Source organism: Poecilia formosa, unplaced genomic scaffold, assembly GCF_000485575.1.
Source record: "Poecilia formosa unplaced genomic scaffold, Poecilia_formosa-5.1.2 Scaffold510, whole genome shotgun sequence".
NCBI classification, from domain to species: domain Eukaryota; kingdom Metazoa; phylum Chordata; class Actinopteri; order Cyprinodontiformes; family Poeciliidae; genus Poecilia; species Poecilia formosa.
In genome coordinates, this window is record NW_006800449.1 from 156,353 (window position 1) to 180,865 (window position 24,513).

The 24,513-nt window shown below is 37.4% G+C and overlaps 1 protein-coding gene across 7 annotated transcripts in view; it reads right to left on the reverse strand.

Moving 5' to 3' along the window:
• Nucleotides 1–5,252: 5,252 nt before the first annotated feature.
• Nucleotides 5,253–24,513, reverse strand: part of zc3h18 (zinc finger CCCH-type containing 18) — a 44,645-nt gene continuing 25,384 nt past the window's right edge. For 6 of the 7 annotated variants that reach the window (XM_007579185.2, XM_016664777.1, XM_007579184.2 and 3 more), the window contains 10 exons: nt 22,653–22,778; nt 22,480–22,572; nt 21,466–21,732; nt 16,575–16,691; nt 15,712–15,720; nt 15,422–15,627; nt 14,428–14,642; nt 12,304–12,403; nt 10,684–10,780; nt 5,253–5,952 (listed from right to left, as the gene is read on the reverse strand). In XM_007579185.2, the coding sequence (XP_007579247.1) occupies nt 5,733–5,952; nt 10,684–10,780; nt 12,304–12,403; nt 14,428–14,642; nt 15,422–15,627; nt 15,712–15,720; nt 16,575–16,691; nt 21,466–21,732; nt 22,480–22,572; nt 22,653–22,778 (1,450 nt within the window). In that variant the 3' untranslated portion in view covers nt 5,253–5,732. The remainder of the gene's footprint in view (nt 5,953–10,683; nt 10,781–12,303; nt 12,404–14,427; nt 14,643–15,421; nt 15,628–15,711; nt 15,721–16,574; nt 16,692–21,465; nt 21,733–22,479; nt 22,573–22,652; nt 22,779–24,513) is intronic. The other variant, XM_016664776.1, reaches the window with a different exon arrangement.

A 24,513-nucleotide genomic window follows, 5' to 3' on the forward strand; every position in this document is an offset into this window, starting at 1 on the left:
ATAAAATACGACTCTTCAGCCAAAGGATAGATGCGAATCCCAGATAAAGATTGTGATTGTTCAGGACTCGGCTTTACTTTCAGTTCTGCTCCACGTGTTGGAGTGATGCAACAGCAGACTGCCTCAGGAACAGACTTGTTTACTACAGAGTGGCTCTGTCCTTCCTCTTTAAGCTCTTTTAACCAATATTAGGAAATAGTTCCTTAATATTGGTTAGAAATGATTGAGTATTAGGGCCGTACTAAGATAAAAAAAAAAACCTGGAATAAACTTGTATAAGAATAAAGTCGAATAAGAAAATAAAGGTATAATATTCAGACTTTATCCTTGTCATATTATGAGTATTTTCATAATATTATGACTTTATTCTTGCCTTTTTATTTATTTTGGTTTTCTTAGCGTAGCCCTAATACTGTGTCGTAAAGTAGCATTAGTTTCAGTGGCAGAGTTTTTCATTCATAACTTGGGAAAAATATTTTGCTACAAGTGAAATAATCTGACAGCTAAACTAGAACTTTTTAATCAATATTAAGGATTTTTTAAAAACTCAAAACAACCCCTCATGTCTTGCTGAAAAGTTACATGGAAGTTTGTTTAGTCTTATTTCAAGTGTACTAAGATATTAGCACTAAAAAGTAAAAGTACTTGGTAAGGTTTTGTGTTTTTGCAGTGCAGACAGTAAATGTCTGCTTAGTTTACCTCCATACCCAAAAATGAACTCCCTTGTTGCTGAAACGTGTCATACTAATAAACTTTATTTGAACTTAATGTCAATTCTGCTGCAGACTGAAGACGTTCCTCTTTACTGGTGTCTTTGGGGTCAGTATTTTATCAAGATAATTTCCTCTTCTGCAGTGGTGTGAACATTTTTTTCCCCTCCTTCCAAATTTCCTATTTCTTTTCATGCTTGTGACACTTCAGTGTTTCAGAATATCAGACCTATTTAAAAGCTGAATATTAATTCATATTCATTTATTTATTTTGAGGCAGTTTCTTGTCTGGACTGCTATTATTGTAAACAAAAGTATATATTTTATATCATCTTCAAAATTATTTTTAATGATGAGAAAATATTTGGGTTTTTTTTGTTTATGTGTTTCATGTCATCCAACAACAAAAACATTTCTTGGTAAGTTACTGCAGAACTTTAGCTGGAAAATATGGATCATTTCCTGAATGCAAACACCTGAGAAGCAGAACAGAGAAGTAAATATAATGTGCATGTCCTGCAGAGTTTTGGGTCATGTGACATTACCTCACTGTAAACAATGACATCACTCTGCCGTTGTAGTTCTAGCGTGGAAAAAATAGAGGAAGTGATTTACATCAACCTCATTAATATTTTTCATGAATTACGTGAACATTGTGCTCTTCAGTTTTACAATAATCTAAAACGAGGCAACAAATTAATTTTTACATCTCATAAAAGTCAACAATTTAAACTATCTAAAAGATTATGTATACTAAAAAATATCTTGATGCACTGTGCAGTGCTTGGTTGCATGAATTATTGTCAATCAAACACAGAAACACTTTGGTCATCTAACCAGATATTGGTACTTTAACTAGGACAAACAGCTGCCAAGTTCTACCAATAAATTAAATCTCACAACTTTGCTTAACCCAATTAATGTTACTGTTGTTTCTCAATCCTCAGAACGGCTGTTGCTTGGGTACTTTCCCCCTTCCACCTTTCTTCAAATCCTATTCTTATTTAAAGGTTTTGTTGGCTCTAGTGGCCTTTATTTGAAAGCAGTTTGACAGGAAATAGGGTAATGAGAGAGGGAGAAGACATGTGGCAAACATCACCAGACCAGGAATTGAACCTGTGACCACCATGAGGACCAAGGCCTCAATACGTGGGTTATGCTTTGCCCCTGCGCCACCACATCACCTCCCAAACCCTATTTTAAAACCGATTTTATCTCAAATGCTAATATTTTTAAGACTGAATTGTGTTATCGTGCTTTTATCTGTAATCATCAAAATGAACAGAAATAAAAGATTTAGATAAAAACTGCTTTACTTTTTAAATGTATATTTATATATATCAACCTTCCTCTTTCAAACCTATTGAGAATATGTAATTTACCTAAAGGTTGTTTTTAATAGGAGAGAAGCTGTCTTACTCAGTCCCTGTGAGTAAGACAATACTCATAAATACTCCATGTCTTACTCACAGGAAGTAAGACAGTCCAGGGACTTCATGATTACAATAATCGAAAACGAGGCAACAAACGTCTTACTGTCTGAGTATGGTTACCATAACCCGTTATGGTAATTGGTTGCTATGGTGATTGGCCTCCTGTTTGGGAAAGCAGCGCCACTCTGTCAAATATTCTGACAGAATTCCATTTAAGCCTCAGACAAACATTCACTGTGTAAAAACTGAAAGTTGTACTGATGAACTGTTTGGCATGTAGTTTTGGTCATAGATGGAACATTTTATGGATCTGCAGTGTTTAATGTTGGACATATGAAAGGTTAAAGGGAGCCGTCAGGTCCAGTTAGGAAAAGAATGAGCCTTGAAGTATAATGGGAGTGAATAAGAGCCTGGGTGTGCGCTCTCTGCACTCTGAGCTGATTTGACAGAAATCTGTAAATCGTACAGCAGTGGGAGACAACTGAAAAAAAGTAGACAAAAATAGCTACGATTTGATGTATAAACTATGCGGAGATGAAACTGTTAATGTAACAGTGGAATCCAAAACATTTCTGAATATTTCACAGGGTCATAATATAGCGTATGTGACATCATCAATAAGCTGAAGCTTCTGTGGGAAAATCAGAAAAAAATCAAACTTTAATTGTGATTCCAGAAAACTGCAAAAGGTAAAAGAAAATGTAAACAATCACAGTCCAACTTCCTGTGAACTGTTAAAACGTTGAATGGTGTTTCTGGTGGAACGTCTGACTGAAATATGGCACTTCAAAATGGGATATGTTTACTTTACTGGTAAAACGTACACAGAAAAAAACATGGGCTGATTTCTGCAGATTTTATAAACACTGTGCTTCATATTGCAACCAAAGGCTACAGAACACAATAGAGACACATATTTAGAAATGTTTTCATGGTTTTTCCAGCAAAATTGAGATTACAATCAACAGAAAAATATTCTGAATAGTGATTCATTTTTGCATCAGTGCCTGAATTTAACCTTCGACTTTCCATCAGCAGGTAGTCACCGCAGCCCTGAGACATGTTCTGCATTTAGAGAAATCTATTTTAGCACAATAGTTGCCTTTTGTTTAGAGATTAGGAAGAGAATCATCAGAAACCACAACCTGTTTTACAAAAGTCATTATATGACAACTTTTTAGACCTCTGGAATGTTATAACAGTTTATTAGACATGCCAAGAAAATGCAGGGAATTTTCTTCACACCAAACTCAAAGGGGGGATTTTTCTGAATACAGGGAAGCAACTTTAACCTCAGCAAACGGTAACTGTAGCCGCTCACTATAAAAAAGCTGCTTTTTATAACCCCTGAGTTCCTACAAGGTTCAGAGAAGTTTTTTCAATCAAAACGTGCAAATATTCCTCCTAACACTGCGTATGTTTAAGCAACAATGCAAAACCGAGATTTGTTAAATAATGAAAACCTGTTTTGATAAAGGTAGAGTTAACAGACTTACCTAAATAGTGATTGTTGATAAGTTAGGTGCAAACACATCAGATGAGCTTAAATAAATTAGAAAAGACTTTTAAAAGAATCATAAAGTGATTATATTTAATCATAAAGTGATTAAATATAAATGTATTTCCATCAGGAATGGGAATTTATCACTGTTTATTTACTGTGAAAAAATTCCTATAAGAATTTTGATTTATTGTTTTGATAAATTCTAATTAATAGTAATTAACACTAATAATTAATATTTTCCCAATTAAAGATCAAAGATGTTAAGAACAAAACAAAAACAGACATTCTGCGGACAGCCACTTTTACACTTTTAATGCACAAAGTTTTCCAGATAAATAACACACACACACACACACACACACACACACACACACACACACACACATATGAACTGTAGAAACTGTGGGTCTGCCTTGTACTGACCAATCCTGAAAGTCAGTTCTTATAGTTTCAGCATCTTTTAGTAGATTCACTGATCCAATTATTTTGTTGATTCCAGTAAAATCATAATTTTTATAGTTTGTTATTGAGCATAGAAAGTGAAAAAATAAAGCATGAAATTTATTTAACATGTTATAAGAATAGAACATGTTTGTGGCAACATGTGGTTTAAAAAAAGTGTGGACACCATTTCCTTCATTTAAGCTTATAATGCCATATTATCATCTGCGCTTTCTCAAACTGCTTAAAGTTAAAGTTTCTGGTCTGAAGAAACAAATAATTTATTTATATCTAGCAGTTTCAGCGATGGAAGTTAGGCTGCCATTACCGGCCACTAACTTCCGCCGTCTGGTTTTATACTTCCGGGTAACCAAAGCGAGGGGCACTAACGAGAAATTCGGTTATTTATTGCGGTAACGGGTGGCTTTACCAGTTCAAACATGACTTCAACTTGTGCTTTTTGTCAGCTGCCACAACAACTTAAAAAAGTTAAAAACCACCTAGTAAAAGGAAGAAAACGGTTGCCGCTATGAATTATGGGTAATGACGCGAAGTCAGAAATGTTGTGGCTGGCTTAGCATTAGCAAATTTATTGATCACCATATTTTGAGAAGTTTCCTTATGATGGAAAATTACTTTTAATAGAAAAATTCTCATTCTTTTCACAAATTGTTATAAACAGAAATGTAAATTTGTTAATAAAATGCCATATTTTCATTTTCTGAAGGATGTACAACTATGTTAAATTAATAACAGATTACAAACAAAAAGGCTGTCAGAACAATTTCCATATGTAAATATTTGCATGTACACCTTGTGTACCCAATTCATTTATTTGATGCATACGGACTTTTGCTTACTTCCATTTTATTGTTTTTTGTGCTATGAATGTTTATTTGTACTTTGTTGTACAAAAAGGAGAAACGACGAGAGTAAAAAAGCTGCTGAAGTCAAAAGATGACCGCCTGACCCCGGCGCTCATGTTGTAGCTATTGTTTTAAAGTGTTTTGTAAATAAAGAGTAGTAGCATAGCTTCTGCTTGTTTAAATAAAGCTTCTTAAAAAGTTGATTGCTATGCAGTTTATAAAAACGTGTCTGACTAAACGCTGCATGGAAGACTGAGCTGAGCAAACACCAGGAAACAGGAATCACCCAGAGAGCTGCTGTTTATTAAAATAGTTTATTTAGAAGTCTTTTGTCACAAAAGCGAGACATTTCGTCTCTAGATGTCCTTGTCTCACCTGCTGGACTGCAACGAAAAGCGTGACACGAAGAAAATCAAACACTGGTTCGTCACTTAAGAGCCAAGAAGAAAAAAAAAAACAAAAGTAGATTATAAAAAAAACTTCACATCCTTATGATCTTTATTGATACACAGGAAATTATCTGACAAGCTGCTGCTGCTTCTGTACAACATGTGAAGGTAAAACTGAAGGGAAAAAATGAAGGAACAGGACGATGGTGATGAAGAGGAGGAGTCCAGGTGAGGAAGATGCTTCCGATCATCTCCTCCGCTCTCGCAAAGTTGAGTCCACGTGTCGTTCCTAACCTCCGACCCCGCCTGCGTCCTGCTGGGGCCGCCGCGCCGACCGGCAGCGGTCTGGGCGGGGGAAAGGAAAAACTCCACCTGCCTGAGCCCGGCGCTCATTTGGTGGGGATCTTCGCTCGTTTCCGGGCGATGGCGTCCTCCACGGCCTTCAGCTGCTTCAGCAGCTCCTCGCGGCGCGACAGCGTGTTGCTGGCTTTGCCGGGACCCGGACCGGACCCGGCGCCGCTGGCGGCGGGGGCCGGGCCGGGCGGCTTGCTCGACGGCGCAGCTGGGCCTTTCCCAGAAGACTTTGGCGGCGGAGACAGAGGGCGTTTCCTGGAAAACAGAGAGAGAGAGTAGGGGTAGGGGTGAAGTTTCACTCAGATGATTGTCGGAGGATGTGAGTCAGAAAAAAAGGAGAAACAACGAGAGTAAAAAAGCTGCAGAAGTGAAAAGATGAGTCGCTGGCCTCACCAGTTTTACTGTTTAAATCAGATCAAGCTCGCTTTACATCATTCTTACATTTTCTTTATTAAGATACAAAACTAAGCACTTTTCTTTTAATATCTTTTTTTTTTGCTAAAATCAGCAAGCACTGCCCAGCAATCGTTGCCAAATCAAAAAGAAAAAAAACAATTAACCCCCCTCCAATTTCTTAAAATAAAATGTGCAAGGCACTGATTATATATCTTGAATTCAACAAAGAGTTGCAGATTCAATTTTCTACAATAATTAGACTACTTTGCTCTAATAATAGATTTATATAAAATGCTCTGAGTGTGTGTCAGTCGACTAACGAGACTGACACAAACCAAATACAAATCAGAGGAAACGGGAGCCAAAGATTGGGATCAAACTGTAAAATCTGAAAAGTCTCAAAGGACTTTGTTAAAATATTGTCTGTTTAATATGTTATTGAAGAAATAAAAACAAATGTCTTCTTTGAAAAGCATTAGCAGAGCCTCCTGGTCAACCACTAAACACTGTCTTTTCCAGCAGCCATTGTACAGAGCATACAGCGGGAAAACCAATTGACCAAATGTGTTGGAACTCAGCTTGGGTTGCTAGGTGACGGGCGGAACTCTGCTGGGGTTGCTAGGTAACGGCGCAGTGCCCAGTATGACTCAACATTCTGAAGGTTTCTGAAATGGCTCATTTTCCAGTCATCAAAAACATTAACTTACTGATAAAAACCAGCTGGGTGTTTTTTTCATTTAAAGTGCTTTTTAAAGTGCTGTTTTTAGAGCAGTGGAGTCTTAAATGAAAGTATAAAAATGTGCAAAGTTAGAATTTTATATATTATGTTAATTATATGTTATATATTAGTCTTCCCAGAAGACGATGTCACGACAAATTCTCACAACCAGGATAATCTTCTCTTTAATGTAGATTCACTATTCAAAGCTTGATGTGGAAAATAAAAACAGAACTAAGACAAAGGAGTACTGCCTGAAGCAGAAAACCACAGAAACATTATGTGACAGACTGATATTGGACTGATGACTCGGGACATTAAAGTCGTCTCTTCTGATCGCCCCACAGCCACTGGGAGTCGATATGAAACGAGTTGCTTCGCATCGCTGCCATCATGAAGAAAATCTCAGCCTCAGGCTGAAATCAGGCCTCTGATGACAGACGATGTTGATTTAACCCTCTTACGACCAACCTGTCGGCGCTGACAGGATTCGGCTTGTGTTATTCCCATTACTGTAATTTCTGAACAGTTCAACATATCAAAAAAAATAAATAAAAATCCAAAAGTGCTAAAAAGCTGAGACATTGTGCCTTCAGGGCATATATGATACATTACGGTAGCCACCAGGGAAGGTTTGATATGAGCTTGACCAATCACAAGAAAGATTCTCCGTTGTGTTATATTTGTCACCCAACCTACTCTGTATCGTAACTCCTGAACGGTTGGCCGCATTCAAAAAATTCAAAAAGTATTAGAAAGTGCATAAAATAAGGTTTTCAACGGTGTATCACATGTGCATGTTGCAGCAGATATTAGAGTAAATATTTCCGTTACGTAATTTCCCTGCAGAGCTTCGTGTTGTATCAACGGAGTAGCGGAGCGAGAGAGAAAACGGCAGAGGACGAGTTGAAAATGATGGAAATGTGTAAAATAAAATCCACCAGACTGATAAAGGGTCCCAGAAGGCTGATGTCTGAAGGCAGTGAACATGACAGACATATAACCAGGTTATGTAAAATATTTGTACAAGCTAACGTTAGCCATATGAACGCTGCACAGCTATTGGCTAACTGTTAGCTCCATCTTGATTCCTGCATAATTTGTGCAATAACTATTTATTATGCTGAAAATAAAATCATGGTCTTCCAAAAATAAAGTGATTTTGGCAAAAAGGAAAAAAAAAAAAAATCACCACATTGTTTCTGCCAAAAGATGAATTTTGAAAACAGCAGCAACAAATCAGCCAAGTGAGGGATTGGTGACCTGTGACCTGTCCAGTGACCTGTGACCTGTCCAGTGTGTCCCCTGCCTCTTGCTCCTGACCACTGGAGACGGGTACCAGGACCCTCTCAACCTGAAGTCTGATAGATAAAGTATGGATGGATCCAGAGTGGGATTCTGTCTGCAGCTGGAGAGGAACTGCTTTAGAGCCTACCACAAAACATGAAAACGCCTGAAATAATTTAATAAAAAACAGGCATAAAAACTTGTAAATTCTCTTTAAACTGTTTGTTCACAATTTTTAATAGACAGAAATGTTAAATAATTATCAAATACTGAAAGTTGAGGATGTTCTGGAAAAAAGAACAAAAATTCAGACTCACTGCACATTTTTTGAGAATTTTACAGCCATAAAATCAGAAAAAACCAGTTACAATTATGGTCTTAAGAGGGTTAATGGGCAGGAGAATTATTTTGATCTGAATCTGAAAGGCAATACTAACAAGCCTGATGCATACTAAACTCAATAAGAGGAAACGGGAGCCAAGGATTGGGATCAAACTGTAAAATCTGAATTGGAGTAAATGGGTAAAGACTACTTCATGGAAAGAAGAATTATTTATATTGATTACCTGAAATAAAAAAAAAACAACTATATTTCTGCATAATTTTTAAATGGTGAATTAGATATATTTTAGAAATATACAGGAAAGATTCAGCTGTTTTGATTTTCATAATGAACTATGTATAAAAAATCCATAGAGGAAGAATAATCAGCTGCTTCTTCCACTGTCACGTTTTTCCTGGTCGGCACTTTGTGTTCTTCCCACTGACAGGAAGTTAGACATTAATTATCTATTTTATATTAGATTTGTTTTTTTCTTTCTGTTTTTGGTTTAATCATTGTGTGATGAAAGGAAAGGCAAAAAAAAATACCAAAACAAATAATAAAATGTAAGCATTTTGTGTACTGAGTAAACTTAGTAGTTGTGTTGATATTTAATATTTTAAATGTATATTTATCAATATTTAACATCTTTTGGAGATTAAATTAATATGATGTATTTTTTTGTACTTTTTATAACTTTTTCAAAGTTTTTTGATCTTTTTAAATGTGTTGCATCCAAATGTATATATATTTTTGGTGTTTACAGTTTTATACATTTGCTATGCAATTTGGTATTCACCAAGTGTATATTTAACAATTTTAATACAACTCAACTTTGTGTATTTTCAGTGTTTAATTTTTCCTTAAAAATATATCCTTACATTTCTTAAATGTAAAAAAATAAAATCACTAAAAGGAGTTTTCTTGTTTTAGTTTCTCATTTTGAATATTCTCTCATAGTTAAAACATCTGAGGGGATTTTGTTAATATTAGCATTAGCTAGTAGTATTGATCTTTTTGAGTTTATTTTTAGCCACTGGTGGGAAGTTTAACCGGCTCATCAGTCATTGTTCTGCTGTCTCATCACTCACTAAAGATAAACTGCAGCCTGTGTATGGGGAAATTTTCCTGCCATAATCCAAGAGCACACATTGCAGTCTGAAAGCAGGATTTCATGTCTTTTCTTCAGAAAACTTAATACTTTTGCTTACATTTTCATTTTGAAAGCAGGACTTCATGTTTTTCTTCTGAAAACTTTCAATGCTTGTACTCAAGACTTCTCCTCGCGCTCACACTTAGAAGCGACATAATTTTAGATTAAATTGATGCTGCTGGCGCATTTCTCAGAAGCAGTGAAAATAAGTAATAAAGAAATAAAGCTAAGAATGGCTAAATGTAATTGAAGACCAAGTCTGGAGAATCTGGAGATATTTACGACTTTTTAAGCCCTAAAATTTTTATTTTTTTCCAAGTTTGCAGAAAACGTGTCACAATTATCAAAAAGGTTAATAATGAATAATTTTAGAGTATTTAAAGACCTGATGAAGGAAATCATCCAAAAAAAAAAAACAGAACAAAGTGTAGAAAAAGAACGACTCCAGCATGCTGCCACCAGGAGCGATGCAATCCCAGAAACTAAAATGATGACAGGATGTAATTCAAATTAAGGCACATTTTTACAGTATTTCTGAGTATTCTGCAGGTAACTGCAGGAGATGTTTGGTTTTTTTTTCATGCTTGGCGTTCCAGAAATGTGTTGAGAGAGTGAAAGACCTTAATGTAGTGTTAAACTGCAGAGCTTTAAAGCTGCAGCCACTAAGAGGAGCATGGCAGTCTTCAACTTCAGCAGATCCAATGCAACCTGGAGAAATTACGGTTCTCAGGTCTGAGAATCCTCATTATTCAATCCTTCGCCTAATCTTTAGCAGACAAATGTCACACAAACACACAAAACACTAAAATAGATTTTATTTTCCTGTCTCGCTCTGATCATTTCCTGTGTTTATGAAACCGTTTTCCTCTCAGCTGTCCGGCGGTGAAAAGAATCAATTGATAAAAAAAGGATCTTTTTAATGTTGGGGCATTCTGCTGGTGCGTATTTCTAAGCGATGGTTAGATGTCTCTGTGCTTCCACTTTTCACAGCGTGTTCCTCATTTTGCATTAAAGAAACGCTCTCATGTAAATTCCTGCTGCATTCGGGTTTAGATGGCAAGTCGAATTGGGAAGAGAAGAAATTCCAGCTGACTGACAAACAGCACCGACCTGTCGCCCTGCGGGGGGCCCGGCCGCGGCCCCTGACCTCTGGGTCGCTCCATCTGCGGGGTCATCTGAGGTCGGCCGAGGTTCCTTTTATCGCGCCCTGAAAGACAAGATTCAAGTTCGACTGAGTCATGCAGGTCTGAGTCCCTTTTCAATAAACTTTTAGTCATGTCTATGACCTTTAGAACCAGAAACAACTAATTCACCAAATGAGGATGGAAATCTGAGAGCAGGGGTGAGTTTCTCTGCATTTTAAAAATAAACACAGAAGAAAACCTGCAGTCAGTCAACCAGAGATCAAAGTCGCCTAATTTTCCTTCAATCGCCTCTGAAGACTGAAAGTTCAGATTTTTTTGTTATTAGGTCATTAGCAGCTAGTTAGCGATAGCAACCACCTCAAGTCGGAGAACGTAACGTATCAAACGTTTGGATGACAGAAAAGTCCCACAAGAAACAAATTACAGAATGTGATTAAATAGTCCTGACACTACAAAATTTAAGACCTATAATTAACTAATTTAAGGCCAAATAACTTTTTTATAATGATAAAGACATTTTAAGGCCTTCATTTTAGATACATGATTTTAATACATTTTAAGGATGCACAGACACCCTGCAGGAATCGAAATTTGTTGCACTTGCAGAATAACATTTTTTATAAATAACTTTTCTGACGGCTTAGGAGAGATTAAACAAAACGTGTAACTGTCGTCCATCCAACAGGCAATAAATTTGCACTTATCCATGATAGACGCAAAAAAAAAAATCTAGCTAGTTTGCAAGCAAGTATAAATTAACCTCAATCCTCTGAAGTCGCAGAACGTAATGTATCAAATGTTTGCCTGACAGAAAGTCCCACAAGAAAAAAATGAAATCATAGAATGCGAGATTAAATAGACGGAATTTAAGAACATATTTAAGGCCAAATGGATTTTAAAAGATGAATTTAAGACATTTTAAGACCCTAGTTTGAGACGCATGATTTTTAAGACGGTTACCTTGCAGAGATCAAAATCTGTCGCACAGATAAACACTGAAATTTCAGATTTTTTCCCCAATTCAGTAAATACATCAAAATATAACTTTCAGAATATGAATTTTATACACATATTTCTGGGAGCTTAATAGAGATCGGATGAAGACAAAAGATCCATGTTTTGATGCATTGTTTGGGATAATCATGTAAATTCAACATTTTCTATTGGATTTAAAACTACTTCCCTTTTTCAAACAACCTTCCCATAAAAACGTCAGCAGATCGGACCCCGATTTGTTCATCTTCTGCCCTCAGTGAATAAACTTTTATTTCTTTACACATCAGGATAAAATGAAACGTTCCTGGTTCTCGGCAGGTCTTACACTGAGATCCCAGCAGAATTGTTTTAAATAAATGTTTGCGCTGTCAGTTCATCTCGTCAGTCTCATAATCTCAACAAAATCTCTAAACTATCTGAGTAAAAAAAAGTATTTCTGAATCAAACCGTGACCCTTAAAACCAGAATCAAATTGCCAGACACAAAGATTTGCATTTCTACTGCGACGCAGGTCTGGCGCCCTGACAGTTCAGAGTTGTTGTTTTATTTTTTATCCGATGCAGAAGGAGAATGAACCCGGCTGGCTGACCTCTGTCTGGAGACATGGCCATCCTCTTGCTGGCAGGGGAGCCGGGCCGGTCCTTGTCTGAAGGAAGGTAGCGCTTCCTGCCGCCTCGGTCTCCCTGCTGCTGGAAAACAAACAGAAATTAGTCAGACTTATGTCTGGAGAGTGGCTGAAACCAAACACGACCCAAACCTTTTACAGAACAGACAAATAAAACGCTGGAACTCAAACAATGTTTACGGACCGCTGGGTTTCCAAAAACTCTTCACATCAAATGTTTGTGTTTCAGATATTACATTTTTCTGGATGATAAATTATAATATTGTTGTTTCAGACCAAGTGACATAATGCAACATGATAGAAAAATAAAACAACACATTCTCAGAGATCAATAATCTACTTTAAATTCTAACAAACATTTCACAGGAAATGGAAGACAGTTTAAATGTCCAAAATAAATAAACAACAGAAACAACAAATACAACTAATTATGAAGTCCCTAAACAAAATTAGCCTTCAAAAACAACAAACTAAGAACAGCTGAGACCAAAGCAACAAACTGAAGATTTTCATCATCCAGTTTTTGGTAGAAAAAGAGAAAAACAAACAATCACCCAAATGGAAATTATTGAACTTGTGATTGATTGATTTGTTGCAATATGGGATCGGCAAAAACAAGAAGAATCAAATTTAAATCACATTCACCTGCTATGTGAATGTAGCCTAAGATGTACAGAGAGAAACCACCAACTTAAATTTAATTAATTAAAAAAATATTAAAGTTCTAATTTAATAAATCCCTAATTAAATCCAACATTTAATTAAGACCAAATATCTTTATAATATTATAGTTTTTATTTCCTCCTTATTCTGACCTCTAAACTTCAACACACCCACTCAGAACATCAGACGTTTATTTAGTTCTCCAGCTTTAATCTACTGCAGAAACGTCAACAGTTTTTCTTCTTTTGGAGTAAATTCAAAGAAGCTTTTAAAACCCCAAACTTCCTGCAGTTTCCAGATATCCAGGTTTTCTAAGTGGAACTTTTTTTAAATTAATTTACTTTAAGAGTTGTTGTCACTTGTTGCATCTCGTTACAGCGACACGACTAGACTGTTTACACGGCGACTTCAACAAACACGTGTCTGCAGCGCAACGACCTGCAGATGAGACATCACCACAGAGACGGTTTATAAACTCAAAGCTCGATAAAACTTTCCTGGATTAGCAAATCTGCCTCCTTCTAGGAGTCTGCAACTCACTTTAAGAAGTACTTTTTCTAAGTATTAACTCACTAAACCATGTGAGATGAAAGAGTAAAAAAAGAGGAATTAATAGAGCAGCAACTAGGAATTAGTTAAGATTTTGTTTAAACTTTAACTTTAGAAAATGTTCTTCCTAAAAAACACTTTTAGAAACAGTTTCTTTTTAGAAATTAAAAATGTCTAAAATTAAAGATTTTACAAGGAAAACCTTAAATCAGAAATGTTTTTATACCATTTTCATTGCTCCAATGTTTAAGTTTTTTTTTACTCCTGTAGCTTCAATAAATAATAATATTAATAATAATAATAATAGGTAGAGGTGGGTAAAGTACAAAAAGTTACTCAAAAGTAAAAAGTAGCGAAGAAATTACTAAAAATGTATTTGGTAAAAAGTCTACTCAAGTACTGAGTAACTGACCAAGTCATCAATCAACTAATATTAAAAGATCACATCAGGCGGACCAAAATATAAATCTACGTGGATATTTTGGTATTTTAGCGACAAAAATTCTTATATGTAACAAAAAACAAAATAAATGTATGTTTCAATAAAAACCTTTAAATGAAACTGCAGCTGTGTGTCTGTGTCTGGTGAATTTTTGGTTAAAACATTTTTGTTTTTCACTCAGTGGGTAAAAAATCCAGAAATTTTAATCCAGTAAGAGTAGAAATACTTCATAACCAAATTACTCAGGTAAAAGTAAAAAAGTACAGCACAGTAAAAAATACTCCTAGAAGTACATTGTTTTTCCAAATAGTTGCTGAAATAAATGTACTTGAGTAAATGTATAAAGTTACAGCTCTGATAATAGGCCTGGTAAAAATGTGAAATTTCACATATTTTTAAACACATTTCTTAGAAGAAAGGTAACAGGAAGTCACCTTGTTGAGGAGCGTCAGCTTGATGTCTTTGTGGGAACCAGAACCTCCGTAGTTCCCCGGGGGTCCCATGGCGCCGGGTCGAGGATGAGGAGGGTGGCCGCCCCGGTTGCCGGGTCCAGATCTGGGCATGGCGTTCATCCCTCTGGACGGACCACCAGACGGGTCGATCTTCCTGCGATCGTCCCGGAAGGGTTCATCTTTCTTTGATGGCCTTTCTGTGATGCAGGAAAGTGTTGGGCATAATTAGCTTTAGCAAAATGTTGGGCGTAATTAGCTTTAGCATATTTCACCAACTTCAGTTTTATTGCTGCTCAGCTGCTGCAGAGAACAAGCAAACTGCCATTAAATGTTAAAGTTATGAAATTTGGTGAAAAGCACAGCTAACTAAAAAGGTTAGTTGCACCAATGCTAAAGTCAAAGCTACTTTAGTACATTAGTTATGCTAACGCACTAACACCAATGGGTATATATGGAAGCTAATGCTAATGCATACAGTAAGCTAATGCAAAACCATAAACATTAGTTACGCTAACACCTACACAATACTTAAGAAAACTAATGCTAAAGTGCTAAACTATCACTGTATTTAGAAGAAGCTAAAGCTAAAGCACTACTATGGTATTTAGATTAAGCTAATGCTAAAGCACTACTACGGTATTTAGATGAAGCTAATGCTAAAGCACTACTACGGTATTTAGATGAAGCTAATGCTAAAGGGCGATACCAACACAATGTGCCCATCACTGCTCTTTAATAAATACATATACAATACTTTTGATGCTTTACAGAAAAATTAGTCTGTTTGCCTTTGACACGATAAAAGCACAAACTTTTTTTTGCCTCCAATTTAACCGAACAGAGCTAAGCGTGTAAAAAAATGAATGAGTTTGTTTTAATCCATCATCAATTGATTTATTACGACGGACCTGCTTCTGAATAAACAGATAGATATCAGTGAAAGTGTAAAACTGCTGCTGCTGTGCGTGACACCAACCCCTGTTCTTGTCCCGGCCCGGTGGGGACCGGTCCCGCGGGAGCCCTCTCTCTCTGCGTGGGTGATTTGGCGTGGGCGAGTGAGAACTGGCAGAGGAAACCGGACTGGCCAGGTCGGCGTACATGTCGTCCGAGTCGGCGCTGCGCACCGAGCTGCTGCTGGACGAGGCCGACGACACCGAGGACACGCTGCTCACGCTCAGCGACCTGAAACGGGAGACAAGCTGTGATGCGCGTCCATGGCGACCACACCTGCTGACACCAAGCCTGCTTTCACCTGATCCGACTCACCTGGATTTCCTGGAGAAATTCCAGGAACGGCACATGAAAGAGGGAAAAAACACAAACACGAGGAGAGTGACATAGTGATCACTGGATGATGTTTAACTTTCACTATTTAGAGGAAAAGCTCTAGAGTTGGGTAATAACTAGTTACATTTACTTGAATAACTAAAAAAAAACAAAACAACTTTTACTTTGGTAATTTTGTTATCAGGTATTTCTGCTCATACTTGAGTAAAATTTATGGATTTTCTACCCACTAAATGAAAAACAAACATGTTTTAGCCACAAATTCACCAGACACAGACACACAGCTGCAGGTTTTATTCAAGTTTCAAAAGTTTTTTATGGAAAGAAATTGATTTGAAAATATTTTCTTTTGTCTGATTTTATTGTTTTTATTATGAATTGTTGTTTGCATTCTTAAAATACCAAAATTTCCACTGATTGCTAATTTGATCAGTTACTCAGTACTTGAGTTGACTTTTAACCAAACACTTCTTTAGTAATTTCTTGGGCGGATACTTTTTACTTTTACTTGGGTAAAAATATGTTGAAGTAGTGCTACTCTTACTAGAGTATAATTTCTGCCCAACTCAAGCAAGATTATTCTGCCTAGATAAACATTTAAGTTCAGTCATTAGCAGATAATTTGCATATTATTTTATATTTATATATGTAAAGGTTTTTACAGGTCAAACTCCTGATTCCTGCTGTAACAGCTCAGATTTCGTAATTCCTGCTTGCTCATTGTGCTTCATTGTGTTCTGGTGAATAAACGAGGTCATCGTGCTGAATGCAGTGCGATGTCATCAATGTCTCATCATTGAACCGTCATCAGTGATGAACCGTATCACTGATGGGCGGCGTACCTAGACTTCCTGGACCCGGAGCGCGAACGTGAGGCCGAGCCTGAGATGGAGTTGGACGACGATCTGGAGCTGGTAGCTGTGTAACTGCTGCCGCTGACGCTCCCGCTAACAGTCCTCCTGGGAAAACGAAAGACGCTGCTACTCAAACGCTGGACTGTTAAAAAAATATTCATCTTGTTATCTTTACACCAACACGAATATGAAGGAAAGATGTCTTAAGCCTCCCCCCATTTACAAGTAAAAATCTGAAAAGTGTGGCAGGCAAATGTTTAGAGCCCATTTCAGTTTAATGCCCCTAAAGGAAATCAACTATTGATTGGTAATCAAAGTTTACAAAACAACAAAGTACATTATTGCTTTAAAATTTATCTGAAAAAAATTCTTTAGAGGAAGCTAAGTGCGCTAAAAGTTAGCCAAACCGCCAATTAGCTCCACTATTAGCGCATTAGCAGAAGGATATCAACCATGGCTCTTAATTTTTCAAGTATCCAACAAAAATATTCAATACTTTTGAGAAAATTACCAAAGTCTAACTCTTTGCTATTATGGTATTTAGAGGAAGCTAATGCTAAAGTGCTATAATTTCAGTTTAACAGATGCTAATGCTAACAAACTACACTATCACAGTATTTTGCATGCTAAAGCTAAAGAACTTCACTATTACAGTAACTAGCAGATGCTAATGCTAACTAACATCACATCACTGCTCGTTAATAAATAAATATCAAACTAAAATATTAGATACTTTTGAGGCTTCAGAGAATAACATCCAGTTTAACCGTTTGCCTTTGAAACGATAAAACACCAAATTGTTTGGCTTTAAAATTAACCAAGAAAACTAAGTGTATAAAGATTTTGGTTGTTTTCTTTCATACATTTGAGTGAGGCGTTCCTCAGGGATCTGAGTCCCCACATTAGTAATTGCTCACACCAACATCTTGTGTTGGTGATATAATGAAGTACTTTCCTGCTTCTCTTCCATATTAACCGTAACCACAAATGTGCTCAAGTTTTGCAGATAATATTCAATAGAAATATTTGATGTTTTAACACATCAGAATCATATCAGCAGCAGGACTTTGAGGAGATTGTGGAAACAACTGAGTATTTCAGTTGAAGAGAGAAATCTAGAGTTCTAGAGAGAAATCTAGAGTTCTACAACTAGATTTCTGGTTGAACTGGAAGACATTTTAAAAATCCAAAATAAAAAATCAAACAGAAACAACAAATAAAATGAATAAAGTTTTTGTAAACAAAATTTTCCTTGAACATTTTGAAATTTTTGGTAGAAAGATAGAAAAGAGAAAACCAATAAATGATTGAGCTCGTCCTAATTTATCATGCAATTGACTGCTTGTTGTGGCAGGTCTAGTTGTAGCTCATTAACTGTCAGGTTTATGAAGAGGGCAGTCATGCAGCCTGTAATTCAGAGGTTCCCTTGTCCTTGGAGAAGCTGCGCTGTGATGAAGCAAACCCACTCGCCCCCATATGACCTGATTTTCATGAGTTCTGCTCCCGGTTTTCCCACCGTTCGGCCGATCTGCTGCATCCCAAACAAACCGATTTGAATATTCAAGCTCCTGCTCCCACTTACTCCCACACATGAGGAATGTGTGGGAGTAAGACAACAAGCTGTGCTTCACTGCTGCTTTAGTTTTACTGCACCTGTTTAGAGGTGTGTTTACACCTTTATGACACCATAAGGCCATTTTGCTCCACTCATTACTAAACGGTGGTGGCAAGAGGCTTCAGGGATGTTTCCTCTGGAGCGGAGCAGATATCTTTTGTTTTTTTAGGATCATTACTGATAAAAAAAGGTTAAGGAAACAGGTGAACAATCTGCTTTTGTCTATTGGAGGGAAGTATTTGAGAGAAATAATGACCAACAGATGCAGCGAATAGTTTTCCAGGATAGTTTCCACCTGGACCACCTACACACACTCGCCCACAAACAAACAAACATGAAAGCGAACACACACACTGTGTCTGTTCTCCTTTCCCCCTTTGCTTCTCTTCCGCTCTGCAGCATGAAGCTCCGATCACACAATCACTGAAGTTATTGCACCCACGCCGTCTCGCCCACATGCCCACTCTCAGGTCTTTCCCCAAAATGTACAAACATGCAGTGTCACTGTGTGCCGGCGCGCTGCTATGCAAAACAAGGTAGTGTCAGTTCTGCAGATGCTGAGACAGATACTTCTTCTCACTCGCGCACGTGAAGCCAAACAAAAACGCAGCGCGCACGCCAACTGTGGAAACTGCATTCCTTCCCGTCTTCTCATAATACGGTCCGTGTCAAAAACAAAGGCTGAATAAATACTTTAATCACACTTCCACAAAACAAGAAGGGACTCACCCAACTACCTCAATGCATGTCTTTGGCAGATACACACTGAAATTTTTGCCCCATTCATAACAGCTGGAACTTGGTCAAATATGCTCAGTCAGTGCAGTTAGGATTAAACATGTAACAATGTTAAATAATAAAACTGAAACTGATAAAAAGGTCACTACCTTGGTCAAATATGTAAAAATAAACTGCAACAAATGATTCAGAAAGTGCAGTTAGGATTTCAAAATATAACACTAAATAAATAGTAAAGCATGATGCCGCTCAGAGCACAAAGCAGAGTTAGACTTATGGATGAGGAACATTACAACCAATCTGCAATTTTTCATATCGGAACCATTACAGATCTAACATTAATATTGGATCAGAGCAGCTCTACTAGGGATGCACTGATTGCAGTTTTCTAGCCGATCGCAGAATACCGATCTTTAAAAATGGTTGAAAAATTGACAGATATTTTTGTTTGAAATGTTGCTAAAAAACAGCAAGAAAGTTGCTGAGTTGGCAACAGCAAACGTGCAGCCATGACCTGATGGGCCGGTCTGCCAGCCAAAGCTCTCTAACGGGAGAGCAGAAGAGGACGGCGGCTGATATTTAGGTATTACTGACGTAGATAAGATGAGATCGGCTTCACATGCAAGTATTGTCTGATCTGTAAATCTGCTCAGATAAATCAGTGCACCCGTTGTTTCTACTCAGCAATAAGAACTTTTTCGGGTAGTTACAACGGAGGAACTAATAAAGTTGTAATCTGGGATAATTAACATGTTTATTTGAAACAAATGGAAATGGGAGAAAAACTGATTTAAAAACTTTACAGGATTGGAAAATTTGAAAGGAAGCAGTGCATCTTGCATATATAAAAGGGAAAAAGGAAACAGAGAGGCTAGGTGGAGGCTAGAGGAGACATGTGGGCAACATGTCTCTGGCTGGAAGAATAATGCAAAATAATGTTGCCACATTGACGAAATCTACAGCTTAATTTAATTTAAATTACGTAGCAGGAACGACTGTTTAAGAAAATGCAACACCTGATTGCGTAAACTGTGATATTCTGTGCAGAAGCTGCGGGGGTCAACATGCAAATATGTTTTTGAAACTAAATCCATTTTTGAAACTAAATCCATTTAAAAACTCCAGCTGGCTTGAACACGTAAAAGAATTCCTGTTTTTTTCTGCTGGGACTTTTTGGATTGCTACATGTTAGAATAAATGCAGATCTCGACTTTGTTGACATTCCATGTGGGAAACTGGAGCCAGTGTTGCAGGACTTTATAAAATGTTTGCACATAAAGGTGGACTGACTACGCTAACGAAGGGGAGGCGTCACGTTACAGTCAGAGAAACACAATCTGGTTTTTTCTCCTGTGCTTTACTGCTTCAAACACCTTAAGGGAATGATGATTTATGTAAAAGCATCCCAGGTGCACAAAGGAGCGTAATCAAAGGTCCTTCCTACCAGCAGTGGTTAGGACTTTACAACAGCTACCAACAAACTCATTTACTTATTTATTCATTTAGATTACTCATTATTGACCTGAACCTTCAGAGCCACATAAAGATAGTTACAAAGTCAGTCTTCTATCACCTGAAGAACATTTCTATGATTAAAAGACTAGAGAAACTCATCCATGCAGCGATTACTGCAACAGTGCCAATCCTCAGCTGCAGCTGATCCAGGACGCTGCTGCTGGTGTTCTGACTAAAACTAGGAAGACAGAGGACATCATGCCGGTTCCAAAGTCCCTACACTGGCTTCCTGTAGTTCAGAGAACCGACTTTAAAATACTGTTAGTTTATAAATCACTGAACGGTTTAGCACCACAATACACTAAAGATCTGCTGCTGTTGTATCAACCTTTCAGACCCCTCAGGTCATCTGGTTCTGCTCTGCATCCCCAGAACCAGAACCAAACAAGGAGAAGCAGCATTCAGCTTCTATGCTCTACAAATCTGGAACAAACTTACAGAAAACTGCAAAATAGCGGAAACAATGAGTGCCCTTAAATCTAGACTAAAAACCCAGCTGTGTAGTTACTTTTGAAACATTATAAATTAAACATTAATTGAACATTTTGCTTTGTTCACTGGTTTTCTCAGTTGTTGACTGATTGGTGTATTTTTGTGGCTTTATTATGTAAAGCCTTTAGGTAAAAGCATCCCAGGTGTATAGAAAATTTGAACTGAAATTTCCTATACAGATAAACTTGATTGGGATCAATAAAGTATTTTTGAGTTTGAAGTCTTCCTGCAACATTCCTTCTGATTTTCATGCCTTTCTTTAAATAAATTCCCTGCATATAAGCTGCTGCTGCTTTTCTGTTTACCTGTAACTTGATGCTGGCACACCTGAATTTCCCCACAGTGGGAAGGAAATTTCTATTCTACTCTAAATACCACGCAGTCATAAAAATTCTGTACACAATGAACCATTCATCAAAGTGAGGGTCAACGTTTAACTACCAGGGATCTGGAAAATAATTTTCCATATTTTTCTGTTGTCCTGTCAGCCATGTAGTCAAAGTAAACCAGAAGCCGTACCTGCGGGGAGGATGCTGCTGCCGCTCCCTCTGCCTGCCCTCCCTGGGGTTCGGCAGTCTCCCGGGTTCCCGTGGAGGCGGCGGCCCGTCTCCTGGCCCTTCCGATGCGCCGCTCGCCTCCCTGGGGTTGGCAGGAGGCTTGCCTCCCTCTGTTGGCGGTTTGGGGGGCCTGCTGGGCGGCCCGCCGGGCTGAGGGGGGGTCGGAGGCTTCTTCTGGGGAGGCTTTTCTCTCCGCGGAGGCGGGGCTGCACCCGGCTTTGGTGGCATGCTTGGGGAGGGAAACGGAAACACATCCAAGCATTCATGAAGAGAAAATGTGTAAAAATAAGTATAACTATAAAATTAGTATGAACAGATTTCATAAAAGGCTCCATTTTCTAAACCCAGGTTTCACTAAGACATGTAAAAATCTTTTTAAGACCTTTTCCAGACTATGATGACCTGAATTTAAGACCTATACTTCCACAGAAATATAAACTTCCTAACAAAAGTAAGAAAATTTAAGACCTGTGATTAACATATTTAATACCAACTAACTTTTAAAAAAATGAATTTAAGACATTTAAGATATTTCAAGTCCTTAATTTTAGACAGACTTTAAGGATGTGGAGACATCCTGTAATTAATCTGATTAAATGTTTACTTTTCATTTGAGTTTCACCAACTGAAGTTTAAGACTTTTTAAGACCTTTAAAAGACCATTATGAGTGAAATTTAAGACCGATGTCTCCACAGAAATATACAAACTTATTCTAAAAAAAAAAAAAACATGAAAATTTAAGACTTCTGATTAACATAGTTAAAATCATCTTTTTAAAATTGAATTTAAGACATTTTAAGGCCTTAATATCAGATGCACAAAATTAAGACTTTTTAACAATGCACAGACACCCTGCTTGTCAGGTTCAATCATTTTGGCTGTAATTTCCACAAATTATCCCTGTTATTGGGATCCATTTGAGTGAGATCGGATGTTTAAGCTCTGTTAAAGCCATTTCAGGTCCTGAAGCTTTACCCCTTAGCAGCCACAGGCGGAGGCTCCGGTTTGTTCTTGGCCATCCTCGGTGGAGCTGGGCTCGGCGAGGGGGACGAAGAAAATGATCGGGATCTAAAAGGCAGTACGAGAGTCACAACATCTTTCTAAATCCAAAACATCTCTACAGGTTGAACGGGAGCGGGACTGCGCACCTGGAGCGGCTGCCGCTGAAAGAGCTGTGCTGGGAGGAGTGGCTGGAGTAGGAGCTGTACGAAGAGGAGCGGCTGCGGGAGCGGGACGAGCCGGAGCCCGTGTAGGACGAAGAGCGAGACGAAGATCTATGATGAAATAAAATGGAAAACAAAGTCTTATGAGCAGTCTGGTCCTTTCTGCCACACATGAACAACAATCTGTATGAGGTAGAAGTAAAAGCTCATTCTAATTCTCCAAAGCTGGACAGTTTATTTTCACGTTGACAGTTTAACCTCTTATGGACTAGCAAAGCTAATTAACTTCATACCTCTGAGTGAAAGTACAGCCCAGATGGTGAATTAAAACTACACATGTGGGATGTTACCTCTCATTCTAAGGCTGCTATTAGAAGCGTTTTGATACCAGTCTAGTAGTCACAGTGTGAACTACATGTGGCTCATTGAAGTGGAAGTGTGCAAAAGGCCAACTGCATTAAATCTGGCTGATAAACTCAGTGAATAATCTTAACCCTGAGTTAGTCTGCGCAATAAAAATAGATTTAGACTCACTAATGTCTTCTAAATATGATATACAAAATAAAATGAAGTGTAAATAAAATTCTGCTTATTATACTTTAGGTATGAGGCGTTTTAGGTACACTAGGCAACAAAGGAAAGTGAATGGATAATACTAGTATTCAGAAGATTATGCAACTTTGAATAAAAATATTATTTTAGGTTACAAGAGACATTTTATAAATATTGTTCAATAAATAATTGTTTTCATACGTTCATACCCCAATATAATATTTGTTTGTTTTAGCTCAGCGCTGCTGGTAAATGGTGGATGCTTGGTGTGATTGGTGTCACACTGTTTCAGGTCAAATTTATAGACTTTTTTCAAAAGACTTTATAAAACGCTTCTCGTTGATTCCCCAAGGACCGGCTTAAGCCAATCTCTGAATTTCTGGTCATTGAGTCAAGGTGAGACTGAATGACTCATCTCAACAGCAGATCTTACAGCGGAACCAATCGACTTCAACATTTACACAGATTTTATAGTTAAATGAACTTAAAACAAAACGTCATCATCAATAAAAAAGTCAAAATATATTGAAGGGATGATGAAAAATATACAACCAAGTCAAATTCTGTTTACCTTTTACTACCAACATTAATGAGAGCTCATTTATTTTACTACCCGATAGAAACACTGAATTTGGAATAAGGATGGAACACAAAATGTGGAAAAAGTGAAGTGCTGTGAATATTTTCTAAATGCCGTGTATACATACAGAGTTTTAACAAAAGAGGAAGGCACGGTTGAATTAGTGCAAGAATGCATGAAATTGATCTGGACCCTGACTGGTGCGTATGCATCACAGAGAGACAGCCTGAGGGAACAAACGGTGTCTGTTTTTCAAACATCGCTCTGCAGCACTGACCTGAAAATAAAAGTCTGAGCAGTCTGTGTCCAGCATGTGTGGGGTCTGTGGTAGAAACCCACACAGAAGTACAAAACGTGCAAAATGTGAAATTTTTATAATACGTCCTCTTTAAAATCTAAGTGAGAACTCTGAACTCAGTTATTAATTTTACACTAGTGCTGCAGCTAATAATTTAGTAATCGCTTATTCTGATGAATAATCATAAAACTGGCACATTGTGCAGATTTTTCATCACTTAAGCCTATTTTGTACAGAATTAAAATTAATAAATGCTAATAATCATTCAAATTCCTTTTTTAAAACAGAAAATAAAGATTTTTTTTTTTGCCTAAGACGCATCAACATAGCATTCCTTTAGCGTCTGCTTGGACATTAGTGGCAAAGGATGCATCTGCAGCTAATAAAAACTATTTCAACGTGAAAAGCTCAACATC